A 17,751-nucleotide genomic window follows, 5' to 3' on the forward strand; every position below is an offset into this window, starting at 1 on the left:
GCTGGACATTGAGGAAATCCAAGGAGGGAGAGTGCATTCCAATTTGGAGGGCAAAACATCTGCAGGCAGCTGTCTCAGAAGAGCGCCTGGGCAGGGTCCTTGGAGGGAGGAAGCCACAGGTGGATGGAGCCACCTAGGGCTGCTAGGTCACCTTGTTTAAGGGCTAGTTGCAGTGGAGCCAGGTCGGAAAGCAGAACCGTTGCGGAGCCTCGCGTGGCATAGAGAGATGTTGGAGGAGATGGGATGACGATGGTTCATTTTCTTCTCACGACAAAAGCCCAGCTTTATGGCAGCCTCTGGAGAGAGGAGGACCAACTTCTGTATTAGGCGTCTCCAAATTAGTGAGGCTGATTTGCCTGTTCATAAAAACAAAAGCAGAAGCGAAAAAATCCCTTAGAGGAGAAGCCGTCCCCGCAGACCCTGCAAATAAAAGACAGCAGATCAGCTTTGCAGATGGAAAGTGCTGCTGTCAGCTAAAGATGAGGACAGAGCAGCTCAGCCGAGGTCACTGGCGAGGAGGGGGAGGGGACTGGGAAACCTCCCTTGTCTCAGTCGTTGTCGATGACATTGACCCTTTCTTTATGTTGACTTTTCCCCCCATTCATAGATGCATAGATTGAGCTCTATGCTGGAAAACATTCTTTAAAATTTAATTTTTTTATTTTGCTAACATATATCACATAACATTTTACATTTTACTATTTTAACTTCCTTTTTTTTTTTTTTTTTTTTTAAAGAAGTGAGTTCTTGCTCTGTTGCCTAAGTGCACTGGTGCAATCGTGGCCCACTGCAGCCTCAAACTCCTGGGCTCAGGTGATCCTCCTGTCTCAGCCTCCCAAGTAACTGGGACTATGGGACTATGGTGTGCACTACCACGCCTGGCTAATTTTTAAATTTTTGGTAGAGACAGGGTCTTGCTGTGTTGCACAGGCTGGTCTCCAACTGCCAGGCTCAAGCAGTCCTCCTCCCTCAGGCTCCCAAGTAAAGCTGGGACTACAGGCACATGCCACCATGCCCAGTTAATTTTTTAATTTTTGGCAAAGATGTGATCTTGCTTTGTTGCCCAGGCTGTTCTCAAACTCCTGACCTCACTCAGTCCTCCTGCCTTGGCCTCTCAAAGTGCTGAGATTACAGGCATGAGCGTCCATGCCCGGCCTCATTTTAACCATTTTTGAAATGTGCAGTTCACGGCCGGCACAGTGGCTCACACCTGTAATCCCAGCACTTTGGGAGGCTGAGGTGGGCAGATCACGAGGTCAGGAGATCGAGACCATCCTGGCTAACATGGTGAAACCCCGTCTATTAAAAATACCAAAAATTAGCCAGGCGTGGTAGCGGGCACCTATAGTCCCAGCTACTTGGGAGGCTGAGGCAGGAGAATGGTGTGAACCCGGGAAGTGGAGCTTGCAGTGAGCCGAGATCGCACCACTGCACTCCAGCCTGGGTGACAGAGCAAGACTCCGTCTCAGGAAAAAGAAAAAAAAAAAAGTGTACAGTTCACTACTCGGGAGGCTGAAGCAGGAAGGCAGAGGTTGTAGTGAGCTGAGATTGTGTTGCTGCACTTTATCCTGGGCAACGGAGTAAGACTCTGTCTTCCCAGGCAAAAAAAAAAAAAGCACGGTTTAGTGGCATGGAGCACATTCATGTTTCTATGCAACTGCCCCCCAATCCCTATCCATCTCCAGAACTCCTTTTCATCTTCTCCAACTGAAACTCTGTCCTCAGGAGACATGCCCTATTGCCCCTGCCTCCAGCCCCGCCCCGGCAACCTCCCTTGTACTCTCTGCTCTATGAATTTGATGATTCTAGGAACCTTATACAGGCAGAATCCTACAGCGTTTGTCCTTCTGTGGCTGGCTTCTTTCAGTTACTGTAATGTCCTTCAGATTCCCCCATCCTGTAGAAAGGAATTTCCCTGCTTTCTAAGCCTGGGTAGTATCCCATCGCGTAGAGGATACAGCATGTTGTGTTTATCCATTCATTCATCCATGGACACTGGGTGCCTTCCACCTCTTGGTTGTAGTGAACAATGCTGCTCTGAACACGATTCCGCAAGTATCTGTTCCACTGCCTGCTTTCAGCTGCTTGGATACATTGTTTTAATTTTGTTGTTGTTTGAGATGGAGTCTCCCTCTGTCACCCAGGATGGAGTGCAGCAGTGCAATCTTGGCTCACTGCAACCTCTGCCTCCTGGATTCAAGCGATTCTCCCACCTCAGCCTCCTAAGTAGCTGTGATTACAGGCATGCACCACCACCCCCAGCTAATTTTGTATTTTTAGTAAATACAGGTTTTCGCCTAGTTGACCGGGCTGATCTGGAATTTCTGACCTCAGGTGATCTACCCGCCTGGGCCTCCCAAAGTGCTGGGATTACAGGTGTGAGCCACCACCCCGGCCCCTCAAATACACTTTTAGTATTATAATGAGATGCCTTTCCCACTGATGCAGGGCGCCTGTGCAGTGTTTTTAGTTATAGATTGTTTTTGAGGCTTGCCTCGTTTTCCTTTCTTCCACTCACCCTCCCTCATTGCCAGGTAACTATTTGACAGCCTGGTGTGGATCCTTCTGTACTTTTCTTTGTGTTAAAAAAGCCCCCTCACACACACACACACGCACACACACATGTGCACGTGCACACACATATATGCATGCATGCACACACGCACACGTGCCCCACGCAGTTTTGGCCTCATGCCACTGGAATATGCATCATTTTTGTCTCTTGTTTTCTTGGAGATCCCTCTGGGGTGTTTTGAGGAGGAGAAGTTGTAGTGTTATTATTGTTGTTGATTTTTAGACATTCAGGGACACACGTGGACGTTTGGTACGTGGGTGTATCGTGTCATGGTGAGCTTTGGGCTTCTAGTGTACCCTTTACCCAAATAATGAACATTGTACCCGATAGGTAATTTCTCGGCCCTCAACCGCTTCCCAACGTTTCCCTTTTGGGAGTCCCCGTATCTGTTATTTCCATTTCTATGTCCATGTGGACCCACTGTTGAGTTCCCACTCTTGAGCGAGACTATGCGGTATTTGACTTTGTGTCTCAGTTATTTTACTTAGGATAGTGGTTTCCAGTTCCTTCCCTGTCGTTGCAAAAGACATGATATTATTTTTGATGGCGGTGTTGATATACTACATTTTCTGTGGCTTTTATATACTAAATTTTCTTTATCCAGTCATCTATTGGAATGGCGGTTATAAAAACTCAAAAAAATCCAGGCATGGTGGCCCACGTCTATAATCCCAGCACTTTGAGAGACCCAGGCAGGAGGATCGCTTGAGCCCAGGAGTTTTAGACCAGCCTGGGCAATGTAGTGAGACACTGTCTCTACAAAAAGCTCAGAGAAATAGCGAGGGATGGTGTTGCATGCCTGTAGTCACAGGTCTTCAGGATGCTGAGGTGGGAGAATTGCTGGAGCTCAGGAGTTGAAGGCTGCAGTGACCTATGATTGCACTGCTGCACTCCATCCTGTGCAGCAACAGAGTGAGACCCTATCCAGGAAAAAAACAAAACAGTAAGAAAACAACAGATGGTGTGGAAGTGGAGGAAAGGGGCCGTGGATGTGCTGCTGGTGTGGAGGAGGTCTTCCGGTACGGAGGAGGTCTTCCAGTGCATGCAGCAGGGGAGGTGACCTCACTTTCTCCTCGAGAGGAGCTCAGCTGTGTGAGGCAGAGTTGCAGAGGATGGGAGGGTGGATGTGACCCTAGGAGCAAGGCTGTGTGCCTGTGGACATGCACTTCCTGGTGACGTTTCCTTGGACCCCGCAGTGGGAAACAGGAGCCCCTCTGCCCTCTCATTCCTCTTGCTCTGTATTTGCATTCACTGTCTTGCTGGTCTCCAGATTCCCAAGCGCTGCTGCCAACCCATGCCTTCAGCCTGCCAAGCTACACGTGTGTGCCCACTTCACCACTCTCTGAGCCTTCTGCTCAGATGCCTCTCACCAAAAATGAGTTCCTGCTCTTCCTCCTTGCCCCTCAGCCCTGGTCAGTTCCTCATTTGCACTTCCCCATTTCGTAAGCGGCCCTTCCAGCTCTTGGAGCTCACCTAGGAACCATTTTTTCTTCCTTTTCTTTGACTGCATTCACTGTAATCCTGAGTCCTGCCCTTTTAATTTTTTTTTTTTTTTTTTTTTTAAAGAGATGTGGTCTTGCTCTCTCATCCAGGCTGGAGTGCAGTGGTGCAGTCATGGCTCACTGCATCCTTGACCTTCTGGGCTCAAGAGATCCTCCCACCTCAGCCTCCAAAGTAGCTGGGACCACACGTGCTTACCACTATGTCCAGCTAATTAAATTTTTTTTTTGTAGGGACAGGATCTCACTGTGTTGCTCAGGCTGGTCTCACACTCGTAGTTTCAAACGATTCTCCTGCCTCGGCCTCCTGAGTAGCTAGGATTACAGGTGCACACCACCACGCCTTGCCCCTTTCCAATTCTAAAACCCATCTCCAGAGCCCATCCACGTCAATGCCGTCTTCACAGAAGCCACCATAGTGTATCTAGATGCCCTCCCCTGCTCTCCATTGATCTCCGATCTCCACTGGATTCACTCCTTCCTCCCTTATCAGCCCAAACCTTTCTGACATGAAAATAGGCAGGGCGCAGTGGCTCAAGCCTGTAATCTCACCACTGTCAGAGGCTGAGGTGAGTTTGAGACCAACCTGGGCATCTTTTTTATTTTTTTGAGACGGAGTCTCGCTCTATCGCCCAGGCTGGAGTGCAGTGGCCGGATCTCAGCTCACTGCAAGCTCCGCCTCCCGGGTTCACGCCATTCTCCTGCCTCAGCCTCCCAAGTAGCTGGGACTACAGGCGCCCGCCACCTCGCCCGGCTAGTTTTTTGTATTTTTTAGTAGAGACGGGGTTTCACGGTGTTAGCCAGGATGGTCTCGATCTCCTGACCTCGTGATCCACCCGTCTCGGCCTCCCAAAGTGCTGGGATTACAGGCTTGAGCCACTGCGCCCGGCCAAACCTGGGCATCTTAATGAGACCCCATCTCTAGTTTTTTTTTTTTAAAGACAGGGCCTTTCTGTGTTGCCCAGGATGGAGTGCAGTGGTGCCATCGTAGTTCACTGCAGCCTCATTCTCCTGGGCCCAAGTTATCCTCCCACCTCAGCCTCCCAGGTAGCTGGGACTATAGGCCTGCACCACCAAGCCTGGCTAATTTTTAAATTTTGGAGGTCTTGCTATGTTGCCCAGGCTGATCTCGAACTCCTGGGCACAAGTGATTCTGCTACCTCTGTCTCTCAAGTAGATAGGAGTATAGGTGCACATCACCATGACCACTTAACTTTTAATTTTTTTTTTTTTTTTTTTTTTGAGGCAGAGTTTCGCTCTGTCCCCCACGCTGGAGTGTAGTGGTGTGATCTCGGCTCACTGCAAGCTCCGCCTCCCAGGTTCACGCCATTCTCCTGCCTCAGCCTCCCAAGTAGCTGGGACTACAGGCGCCGCCGCCACACCCGGCTAATACTTTGTATTTTTACTAGAGACAGAGTTTCACCGTGTTAGCCAGGATGGTCTCGATCTCCTGACCTCGTGATCCACCTACCTTGTCCTCCCAAAATGCTGGGATTACAGGCATGAGCCACCACACCTGGCCCTAATTTTTAATTTTTTTGTAGAGACGTGATCTTGCTTTGTTGCCTAGGCTGGTCTTGAGCTCCTGGGCTCAAGTGATCTGCCACGTTGGCCCCCCGAAGTGCCGGAATTACAGACGTGAGCCACTGCACCTGGCCTCCAGCTTTCTTTTATGTCCCTCCCCAGTCTTCCTTTGGCCTTCAGCTGTGGGGACAGAGATGCCCCCTGCCTCCCTATCCCCACCTTCTACCTGGTCTTGCAAGACCCCCTGCAGCCATCCTTCCAAATTTACTATGTAATGTCTGTTCCCCATCAAGCCTGCAAAGCTCATGACAGTCACGAGATCTGCCCTTCCTGAGGACATTATGTACTGAGGACATTGCTTGGCACATAAGGGGCTCTTGTCCAAAACATCTGGAAAGAATGTGGCTATTGAGTTGCTGATTAATGTATTGACGAATTCATTGATTCCTGAGGCTAGTACATACAGTAAGAGTTAGATTTTGAACATGCTTCTCACATCCGTTGTGATAAACCCTCTTATCTTCTATTGCTTTTGAACTTTTATAGACTTGATGTCAGGGGCAGAGTCCCACAGTTAACTGGAATCACTGAACTGATGCATCGGTTTCTAATTTTCTAAACTCAGATTTGAAATCACCTGTGGTCACTAAACTCTGTCCCATTCCACAGTCCCTGCACATGATGACTTAAGTTTTGTAAATGTTTTTTGGAGATAGTAAAAGCAGTATCTCTTTCAACATTTTTGTCCCTTATCTTTAGTGATACCCAGCTCTGTACAAATTCTGTCCACGTAAGCAAAGTCTTTTTTTTTTTCCAGATAGGGTACTCGCTCTGTCACTGAGGCTGGAGTACAGAGGTTCAGTCATAGCTCACTGCAGCCTTCAACTCCTGGGCTCAGGCTGTCCTCCCACCTCAGCCTCTTAAGTACCTGGGACTACAGGCGTGCACAAACCACACCTGCCTTATCTTTTTATTTTTTTCCAGAGACAGAGTCTCCCTATGTTGCCCAGGCTAGTCTCAAACTCTTAGTCTCAAGTGATCCTCCTGCCTCAGCCTCCCAAAGTGCTGGGATTACAGGTGTGAGCCACCACACTCGTCTGCAAAGTTACTGATTTGAAGGAAGATTTGAAGGAAGGATGTCTCAGAGAACTTTTTTTTTTTTTCTTATAATATTTACTTAATCTTATTGATTTGGGGAATGGCAAGGGAATCCCAGTTTTCTAGATTTTTTTTTCCGTATAGGAATGTGTTCCTACTTGCTACCTCTCTTTATAAACTGTTACTTCTTAAGGCTGCTGAAGGGTGGTCCCGCATTAGGGTATAGGTAAAAATGGTGTGTCCACTGCATATATACTGATTAGGTGACCTTGTTAAGCCTTGTAGTTTGTTGATGTTGATTTTACCGAGACACTTGTGGAACAAATATATTTTCTTACAACCTTACACATCTCAGTAGTTTTCCCCACTCATGCAGTAACTTTTTCTCCCCTGCTTTCCCTCCTCCTCTCCTTACCTCTCCTCCCCTCCTTTCCTCTCTTCCTCCCTTCCCTCCTCTTCTCATTTGATACAAAGCCCTGACTCTCTTCCTCTACAGATCATCCTACCCGTGGTGGAAATTGCAACTTCCCCTGCAAGCCAGGTGGCTGAACCTGAGATCTTTGTATTGTCAGGGCTTGCATGTTCTACATGCCTGCTTAATCCTGAAAGTTCTTTCATTCCTCGCTTCTAACCTACCCAAATCCTTCTAATCTCCCACTATGGTTAATTATCTCTGATGCTCCTAAAGGGTGACCTGCTGCTACATTGTGACAAGGTGATGCATTGTTCTTAAGAGGATCTGTGCAGATTATTATCCCAGAGTGGGGTGGATGGGGTAGGATGCAGGATATATCCAAAGAATGTGTTGCAAACTAATTGACAGGAGAGAGAGAGGGAGAGAGAGAGTGTTTTGTGTGTGTGTGTGTGTGTGGGTGTGTGTGGGTGTGTGTGGGTGTGTGTATGTGTGTGTGTGTGTGTGTGTGGGTGTGTGTGGGTGTGTGTATGTGTGTGTATGTGTGTGTGTATGTGTGTATGTGTGTGTGTGTGTGTATGTGTGGGTGTGTGTATGTGTGTGTATGTGTGTGTGTATGTGTGTATGTGTGTGTATGTGTGTGTGTGTGGGTGTGTGTATGTGTGTGTATGTGTGTGTGTATGTGTGTGTGTGTATGTGTGTGTATGTGTGTGTGTATGTGTGTGTGTGTATATGTGTGTGTGTGTGTATATGTGTGTGTGTGTGTGTAGGCATGCAGCCATCTTTTTCTTGCATACTTGAGCCATAGGGAAATAGAGCCATATATATTCTCTTCAACCAAATTAACAGTTGTAGACAGTGGTCTTGCTATTGTTTTGACCATTTATGGTATTTTCAAGAGCTCAGTGTTACCCCCAGATCTTCAGTATCACACCTTGGCTGGTCAGTTGTAGCTACATTTTCCTTCCACCTTGTGCCCTGAAGAAATTTAGAAAGTCACCAGCTGACACCCAAGTTTATTGTAAAAGTTCACTAGTACCATAGTATTTGGACCTTGGAAAATATTTCCCCACCAGAACAGTGAAATCGTGGTTGTCTTGTAAGCTCATCCACAAAAGTACAGTTTGACTGTCATGCATTTGAGATACCGTGCACTTAATCATGAAATATTACTGAGAGGACCACTCTTGCCCAACAATGGTGCAAAGCAGAAAAATAGGGCATTTAGCTAGGAGAAAATGACTCGAGATGTCAGCGATAAGATGGAAAGAATGTGGGTATGTGGCAGGTCTTTTACAACTCCAACAGATTGCTCTAGAAAATAGCCACTACATACCAAAATTAGCCAGTCACGATGGTATGCGCCTGTAATCCCAGCTACTCGGGAGGCTGAGGCAGGAGAATCTCTTGAACCCGGAGACGGAGGTTGCAGTGAGCCGATTGTGCTATTGCACTCCAAGCCTGGGCGACAGAGCAAGACTCTGTCTCAAAAACAACAACAACAACAACAAAAAACCGCTCCATCACAATACTTCTCCCTCCTCATGTACTCTCCCTGCTTCCCTTTATGCCTCAAGACCATTTTGAACTTGCCGAGCTGTAGGAAGTGAATGGAGAGGTGGGCCACAGGTGCACAGCCTTCAGTAACTGAGGAAAAAGAAAAAAGAAATTTCTAACCCTGGCTTCCTGAGCTCCCTTCAGCTACCCAGCTGCTAAGGGGCAGGAATCCAGCAGCAAGGTGGAGAGAGGAAGGCATTCCTACAACCTGTATTTGTGGGTCCTCCACATTCCAGCATCATTAGTCCTCCAACTCCAGCATTGTTGCAGAATCTGCAAATTTAAAAGTGCATTAGGTAAGAGCCTTTTTTATAAGAGGCCTATATTTTTGCTAATACATAAAAACATTGTGATTAGTCAAATAAATGTTCGTTTAAAACTCACAGTAGCATGTTGCCTATTTTTTTTTTCCTTTTAGAAATGGGGTCTCGCTCTGTCACCCAGGTTGGAGTGCAGTGGTGTGATCATAGCTCACTGCAGCCTCTAATTCCTGTGCTCAAGGGATCCTCCCACCTCAGCCTCCTGAATTGCTTGGATGCCACCATGCCTGGCTGATTCTTTTATTGTAGAGATGGGATCTTGCTGTGTTGCTCATGCTGCTTTCGAACACCTGGCCTCAAGTGATTCTCCTGCCTCGGCTTCCCAAAGTGCTGGGATGACAGGCATTGAGCCTCCGTGCCCAGCCTATGATTTTTCTTAGCATTAATCTCTGTGTGATTGCAAGCTGTCTCACATGTCCTTGCTTTCATTCTACATTGTTTTGGTGGAATCACCCATACTACCAGACAAGACCATCTGGTCGACCTTGAGCATCCTTCCCTGTCCTCAGGGAAGGTTTCCTGGGCATCATTTGGTTTTCTTTGTACACCAGTGGGTGCAGCTCATTAGAATGAGCTTGCAGGGGAGCATCTGTGATAGCATCATGATCAGATGAGACATAACTGGCACGGGTCCTGGTTATGGTTGAGGACCTTTGTGCTCCTGATTCTACTGGGTGCCTTCTACTGGTGAAGGCTCGTGTGCTCATGGAAACACGGGCATGCTGGTCTCCTGAGTCCTCTCCAAAAACAAAACCTAGGTCAGGTACAGTGGCTCACGTTTGTAATCCCAGCACTTTGGGAGGACGAGGCAGGAGGATTGCTTGAGCCCTGGAGTTCAAGACCAGCCTGGGCAACACAGTGAGACCCCGTCTCTGCAAATAATAGTAATAAACATTAGCCAGGCGTGGTGGCATACACCTGTAGTCCTAGCTACTTGGGAGGTTGAGGTGGGAGGATTGCTTGAGCCCGGGAAGTTGAGGCTGCATAAGCCATGACTGCACCACTGCACTCCAGCCGGGCAGACAGAATAAGAACCTGTTTCAAAAACAAACAGACCGGGCACGGTGGCTCACACCTGTAATCCCAGCACTTTTGGAGGCCGAGGCGGGTGGATCACCTGAGGTCAGGAGTTCAAGACCAACCTGGCCAACATGGTGAAACCCCGTCTCTACTAAAAATACAAAAATTAGCTGGGCGTGGTGGCGGGCGCCTGTAATCCCAGCTACTTGGGAGGCTGAGGCAGGAGAATTGCTTGCACGCAGGAGGCGGAGGTTTCAGTGAGCTGAGATTGCACCATTGCACTCCAGCCTGGGCAGCAAGAGCAAAACTCTGTCTCAAAAACAAACAAAAATCCCAAAGCCTTAGTTCCAAATCTTGCCTCATTCCCCATCCCCCACCCCCGTCTTTAGGTGAAAGCGTTCTTTCATTATCAGTGCTTATCTCTCCAAACTGTATTTATGTTTGTGCTGAGATGTTGAATGCACAGACGCACCTCAGTATATCTGTTCCTTCTTTCATCCCTACCGCCACCTTCCTCGATCTCTCATTGCTGCATTTTCTTCCATTAATCAACCCCTTTGTAAGGAGAAGAACCTCAGGCAAGCTGCCACAAGCAAGTGCTTCGAAATACTTCATTTGGGGCTTTTTAAAAGGGCTACTTTTTCCCAGCAGGTTTGGGATGCAGTCTGCAGGTTTATTGTTAATTCTCAGGCTTAATGATAGTTCCAGGTTACTGCATCAGGTGTGATCTCTGAAGATGTGTGTGCTGTAGTTAGTTAGCGCTGCCATAACAAAGTAGCATAGACGGGGTAGATTAAACACTGATTTGTTGTTTTATAATTCTCGAGGCTAGAATTTTGAGAAGAACGTGTTAACAGGGCCGGTGCCTCCTCAGCCCTCTCTCATACGCTTCTAGACGCCGTCTTCTCTCTGTGTCCTCACGTGGTTGTCCCTCTGTGCGTGTCTGTGTCCTCATCTCCTCTTCTTTGGACTCCAGTCCTGTTGGAATTGGGCCCATTCTAGTGACCACATTTTACCGTAATCACCTGTTTACATGCCCTATCTCCAAATACAGTCACATTCTGAGGTCCTGAGAATTTGGACTTCAACATGTGGATATTGGGAGGACACAGTTCAGCCCATAGCGCACTGTTGGCTGGTTGATTATGAGACCGTGATATTTACTCTTCATTCATCCCAAGACAGTGAGAACTTTACCCATGTCCCAGGATACACATATCTTAACGTCTGCTGTTGTCTTAATGCATCCCTTCCAAATTCATATATTGAGGCAGTAACCCCCAGAGCTATGGAATTAAAAGGTGGAGCATTGGGGGAAGCGATTAGATCAGGAGGGTGAAGCCACTGAACGGGACCAGTGCCCTCGGTGAAGGGGCCCGAGGGAGCCTGTTTCCCCTTTTTCCCCTGGGTACGTGGGAGGACACAGCGAGAAGGGCCCTTCCCTCACGAATGAGCCCTTACCACACAGTTCATCAGCAGGCGCCCTGACCTCGGACGTCCAGCCTTCAGAACTGAGGGGAATACATTGTTCTTATTTGTAAGGTCCCTTAGTATATGGTATTTTTGTGATAGCAGCCAGAATGGAGTAAGACAACATCTATGTAACATTCTATGGAACTTGTACTTTGATATCCATCTATATGCTTCTCCCAATATCTGATTATACACCTCTTAACATCTATACACGTCTTAGCATCTACCTATACTGATGGATTACACCTTTCTATATGCAGACCTTAGCACCTGTCTATACCCAGAGTCACATCTACACACACGCAGATCCTAACATCTGTCTGTACGCACACCTTAGCATCTATCAAGTATGTTAGCATCTGTCTACACCTACATATTAACATCTACCTCCACCCATATCCTAATCTGTCTACACCCATAGAGCAACACCAGTCTACATCCACCTCCACCCATATCCTAACATCTCTCTATACCTCTGTTAATATCTATCGACGTTCATAGTCTAACATCGGTCTTTATGTGTATATTAACATCTGTCTACACCCATATCCTAGCATCCGCCTACACCCATATTATAACATCTGTCTCTTCCTATATGTTAACATCTCTCTACACCCATCTTCCAACATCTATGTCCTTATATGAACCTCTGTCTACACCCGTATCCTAACATCCATCTACACCCATACTGTAACATCTATACGTTTACATACCATCTGTCTTCACCTATACTGTAACATTGATCTCTATCCATATTCTAACGTCTGCCTACACCCATATCCTAACATCTGTACCTACATATTAACATCTGTCTACACCCGTATTCCAAGATTTCTCTATATCCATGTTGTAATATCTGCGTACATCCATATCCTAACATCTATCTATAACTACATATTAGCATATTTCTACACCTATATGCTAACATATATCTCTATCCATATTTAATACCATATGGTAACACTGTTTACACCCATGTATCAGCCCCGATGTACACCATATCCTAACATCTATCTCTAAGCACATCATAGCATCTGTGTGTATGTGCATTTGAACACCTATCTGTACCCATATGTTAGCATCCGTCTTTACCCATGTGCTGATATCTGTGTGCTCCATGTCCCGACATCTGTCCCCGGCTATTGCCATCTGTCTGTACACACATTTTGGCATCTAGCTGCGTCTATACCCCAACATCTAGCTGCATCTGTACCCCAACACCTAGCTGACATCGTATCCCCGCCCTGCCCTGGCAGGGCCCTGAGCATGTGCTGACACCTAGCTGACGGCGTACCCCCTGCCTTGCCCTGGCAGGGCCCTGAGCGTGTGCTGTCCCCGCAGGTTCTGGACGTGGCATGACGAGCGCTTCCTCTACATGCTCATGGAGTACGTGCCGGGCGGGGAGCTCTTCAGCTACCTGCGAAACCGGGGGCGCTTCTCCAGCACCACGGGGCTCTTCTACTCTGCGGAGATCATCTGTGCCATCGAGTACCTGCACTCCAAGGAGATCGTCTACAGAGACTTGAAGCCAGAGAACATCCTGCTGGATAGGGATGGCCACATCAAGCTCACGGACTTTGGGTTCGCCAAGAAGCTGGTAGACAGGTAAGAGGAACGTGGACTCAGATGGGATCTACGCTGCTTGGCAATGACAAAGATCGTGGTCGTTGTGGCAGGTCAGGCAGGGGAAGACTGGGAACCAGCGTTTAACTCTCATGTGTGGGAGACACTTGCAGCCAGGGATGAGAGAGCCAGGTTGAGCTGCAGCTCATTTTAGGTGGGCTGCGATTGCTGGCCAAGAGCCGGTGGGCGGGAAGTCCCTCTCCCTCACCCGCACCGTGGAGGAAATCGGAACACCACATTTCCACTGTTGACCCGAAATGTTGAGGAAATAAGTCATATCCAAGTTTGAATTGCCCTGACTATAAAATAGATCTGCACCGAATAGGATACAATATTTCTTAAAATTAAATGCCAGGTGCCGTGGCTCACACCTGTAATCCCAGCACTTTGGGACACTGAAGTGGGAGAATCATTTGAGCCCAGGAGTTTGAGACCAGTCTGGACAACATAGTGAGACCCCGTCTCTACAGAAATATATGTATATAAAAAGTTGATTATGGTGGTGGATCCCTGTAGTCCCAGCTACTTGGGAGACTAATGTTGGAGGCTCATTTGAGCCCCGGAAGTTGAGGCTGCAGTAAGCTGTGATCACACCACTGCACTCCAGCCTGAGTGAAAGAGCAAGATCTTGTCTCAAAACAACCCAAAAAAATCCAAAGTGCATATTCCACACATACCTGCTCACACACACACGCACTTACTTTTTTCTGGTATCTATATTTCTATTATGTATATATATATTTCCACTGTATATGTATATTAAATAGAAATATATCTAATACTATATTATTTTATATAACATACAGAATATTTTATGTACATACGATATAGTATTATATATATAGTATATATTATATAGTATACTATGACTGATAGTATCATATATTATACTATATATTATATAGTATACTATGACTTTGATAGTATATAGGTGTACTATATATTATACTATATAATATATAACATTCCTATATCATACTATATCATACATATTACTATACTCTATATAGTACATATTGTACATACTATATATTACACATACTATGTATTATATATACTATATATTACTATACTATGTATTATACTATATTATATATTATATAGTATACCTATATCATACTATATCATATGTATGATATTATATGTGTTTCTTTTCTGGAAACGCACTCACAGACACACCCCGAAACAACGTTTGAACAAACATCTGGGGACCCCACAGCCCATCAGCACGTGAAACGAACCATCACATGTTGTGTCAGCCAGTGTGGGCTGCACTAACATACGCTCGTAGACTGGGCAGCCTCAACAGCAGACATTCATGGCTCACAGCTCTGGAGGCTGGAAGTCCGAGATCAAGATGCGACAGATTCTGTACCTGGAAGGAGACCGCTTCCTGGTTCATAGACAGTGCCTTCTTGCTGTGTCTTCACATGGCCGGAGGGGTGAGGGGGCTCTCTGGGGCCCCTTTTGTAAGGGCACTCATCCCATTCATGAGACTCCACCTTCGTGACCTCATCACCTCCCAAAGGCTCCACCTCCTAACGCTATCACTTTGGTGATGATGATTTCAACATAGGAATTTTGGGGGGAGCACACACAAGCAGTTGATAATACATGTATATGTATTTTTTTTCCGTGATTGCATTCATTTAACCAGTCTGTCATGACAAAAGACTACACACTGGGCATTAAAGAATAGACCTTTTCCTCTCACTGTCATGGAGGCTGAGGTCTGAGATCCTGAGTTGGGCAGGGCTGGTTCCTCCTGAGGCCTCTCTCCTTGGCTTGGAGATGCCGTCTTCTCCCTGTGTCCTCACAGGATCGTCCCTCTGTGTATGTCTGTATCCTTGTCTCCTGTTCTTATGAGGACACCAGACCTGTTGGATCAGGACCCACCCTAGTGACCTCATTTTACCTTAATGACCTCTTTAAAGACACTTTCCCATATAGTCACATTCTGAAGTTCTGGGGGTTAGGACTGCAGCATATAAGATTTAAGGGATACATTTCAACCTGGAACAATTAGATATAGATATGTTTCCACACACACATACTCCGTTGAGGAGAAAACAGTTATTCTTTTTTGTTTGTCTGTTTGTTTGTTTGTTTTTGAGACGGAGGCCCGCTCTGTCGCCCAGGCTGGAGTGCAGTGGCGCCATCTCCGCTCACTGCAAGCTCCGCCTCCCGGGTTCACGCCATTCTCCTGCCTCAACCTCCTGAGTAGCTGGGACCACAGGCGCCCGCCACAACGCCCGGCTAATTGTTTGTCTTTTTAGTAGAGATGGGGTTTCACCGTGTTAGCCAGGATGGCCTCGATCTCCTGACCTTGTGATCCGCCTGCCTTGGCCTTCCAAAGTGCTGGGATTATAGGCGTGAGCCACCGCGCCCGGCCTGTTTGTTTGCTTTTTGAGATGGAATCTGGCTCTGTCGTCCAGGCTGGAGTGTAGTGGCATGATCTTGGCTCACTGCAACCTCTGCCTCACGGGTTCCTGCCATTCTCCTGCCTCAGCCTCCCAAGTAGCTGGGACTACAGGCGCCCGCCATGACGCCCGGCTAATTTTTTGTAAATTTAGTAGAGATGGGGTTTCACCGTGTTAGCCAGGATGGTCTCGATCTCCTGACCTCGCGATCTGCCTGCCTTGGCCTCCCAAAGTGTTGGGATTACAGGCATGAGCCACCACACCCGGCCCCAGATGTAGTCTTTTATCTCTCACCCACCTCCCACCCTTTCCCCAAGTCCTTGAAGTCCATTGTATGGTTCTTATGCCTCGGCGGCCTCATAGCTTAGTTCCCAATGGATGTTTAATTTACATTCATAAAATCAACAGTCATAAAAAGTAAATTCACATGCCCAAGCTGCTGAAAAATACTCAGAAAGATTGTTGGTAACTCCACTGAGTGTCGGTTTTTCAATTAGATTAAATTAATTAAGGTAGAATTAGATAATGACTTCAGTTCCTCGGTAGACAAGCTACGTTTCAAATACCCAGGATTGCACATGGCTATCGGCTTCTGTCTTGGTCAGGCAAGCCTAGAAAATACATCTTATATTTCCATATTCTTAGATGTGGTGGGGTTGGGTAAGGTGATAATTACACTAATTATACTCTTAACATTGTAAAACCATCTGCGTTTTTGAGAAACTTGATGTGGGGCAGGTTTACACTACAGGGCTCCCTCCTCTGGCGGCTTTTAGGAAAGGGCTTTCCTAAGAAGATTTTAGGATGCATTTAAATTCAAGCTGATTTTCCCCTGTGGTATTTCTTGTATTACATTTCCAAAAGTAAGACACGTGGAAATTAGGTGCATTTTACATGGAATAGGAAAGACAGGATGTTTTAAAACACTGATTTATAGCGTCCGTGCTGCCCTCTCTTGGCAGCACACGGTATATGAGTAAATTCGTTTAAAGTCATTTGCAAGTCTAATTCAAACAAACCAGAGATAAAATATTTCGTATATTCACTTGTTTATAAGTTTGACAAACCATGTTACTGTCCAGTGAATTCATGATGTCTATTTAAATGGACGAAGATGGTTTAGTATATAACATGCAGCGATGATTGTACTTAACGAACATGTGAAAATCTTAGAAAATGCCTCATTACCATCTTGATAGATTGCTTTTGCAAAGAACTGCATCTTCCTCTGTATGGGTAGTGTAGCTTCTGGAAACTTTTTATTCGTGGGTACTTTTTTCTCCTTGTTTTTTTTGAGCCTCTTTGTAAGGAAGCATCTCTCTTCTGGCCCGGCCCCAGGGAAGTTGTGTGCATGGGGGCAGATACATGGCCCTGCCTCTGATTCAGGATTCAAACAGTACATGTGCCTTTTGAATAAAGCTTAAATTCACCACTGTATCGTCGACCACTACAGAATAGATGGAACTAAACAGGGAGGCCTCATCTTGAATAACCTTTTTTTTTTTTTTTTTTTAAAAGACAGGGTCTTACTCTGTCACCCAGGCTGGAGTGCGGTGGTGGGATCTTGGCTCATGCAACCTCGGCCTCCTGGGCTCAAGCGATCCTCCCGTTTCAGCCACCCAAGTAGCTGGGATTACAGGCTTGTACCACCACGCCTGGCTAATTTTTGTATTTTTAGTAGAGACCTGGTTTCACCATGTTGCCCAGGCTGGTCTTGGTCAGCTGGCCTCAAGTATCCACCCGCCTCAACCTTCCAAAGCATTGGGATTACAGGCGTGAGCCACCGCGCCCGGTCTTGAATAACATTTTTGAACATATCCCAGAAAGAAGTATGTTTCTCATTTTTCTCTTATAGCATGGAGTAAAAACATACTTAAGCATGTTATCATGTATTCTATTCACGACACGAATTTCTTTCTTTGTTTTTTGTTTCTTTTTTGAGACAAGGTCTCATTCTCACCCAGGCTGGAGTGCAGTGGTGCGACCATGGCTACCACAGCCTCGAACTCCCAGGCTCAAGCGTTGCTTCTGTCTCTCAGCCTCCCAAGTAGCTAAGACTACAGGCTTGCGTCACCACGCCTGGCTAATTTTTTGATTTTTTGTAGAGACAGGGTTTCGCTATGTTGCCAGGGCCGGTCTTAAACTCCTAAGCTGAAGCAATCCTGCAACCTTGGCCTCCCAAAGTTTTGGGATTACAGGCGGGAGCTACGGTACTCAGCCTCTCCCTCCC

General features: G+C 46.6%; 1 protein-coding gene across 1 annotated transcript in view; it reads left to right on the top strand.

Annotated features, from left to right (window-relative positions):
• The window catches only part of PRKX (protein kinase X-linked), a 94,880-nt gene that overhangs the window by 37,277 nt on the left and 39,852 nt on the right, over positions 1-17,751 (top strand). Inside the window, exon 5 of the mRNA XM_026449581.1 lies at positions 12,820-13,083. Coding sequence (XP_026305366.1) covers positions 12,820-13,083 — 264 coding nt within the window. The remainder of the gene's footprint in view (positions 1-12,819; positions 13,084-17,751) is intronic.

This window comes from Piliocolobus tephrosceles, chromosome Y (genome assembly GCF_002776525.5).
Source record: "Piliocolobus tephrosceles isolate RC106 chromosome Y, ASM277652v3, whole genome shotgun sequence".
In the NCBI taxonomy this organism is placed as follows: Eukaryota; Metazoa; Chordata; class Mammalia; order Primates; family Cercopithecidae; genus Piliocolobus; species Piliocolobus tephrosceles.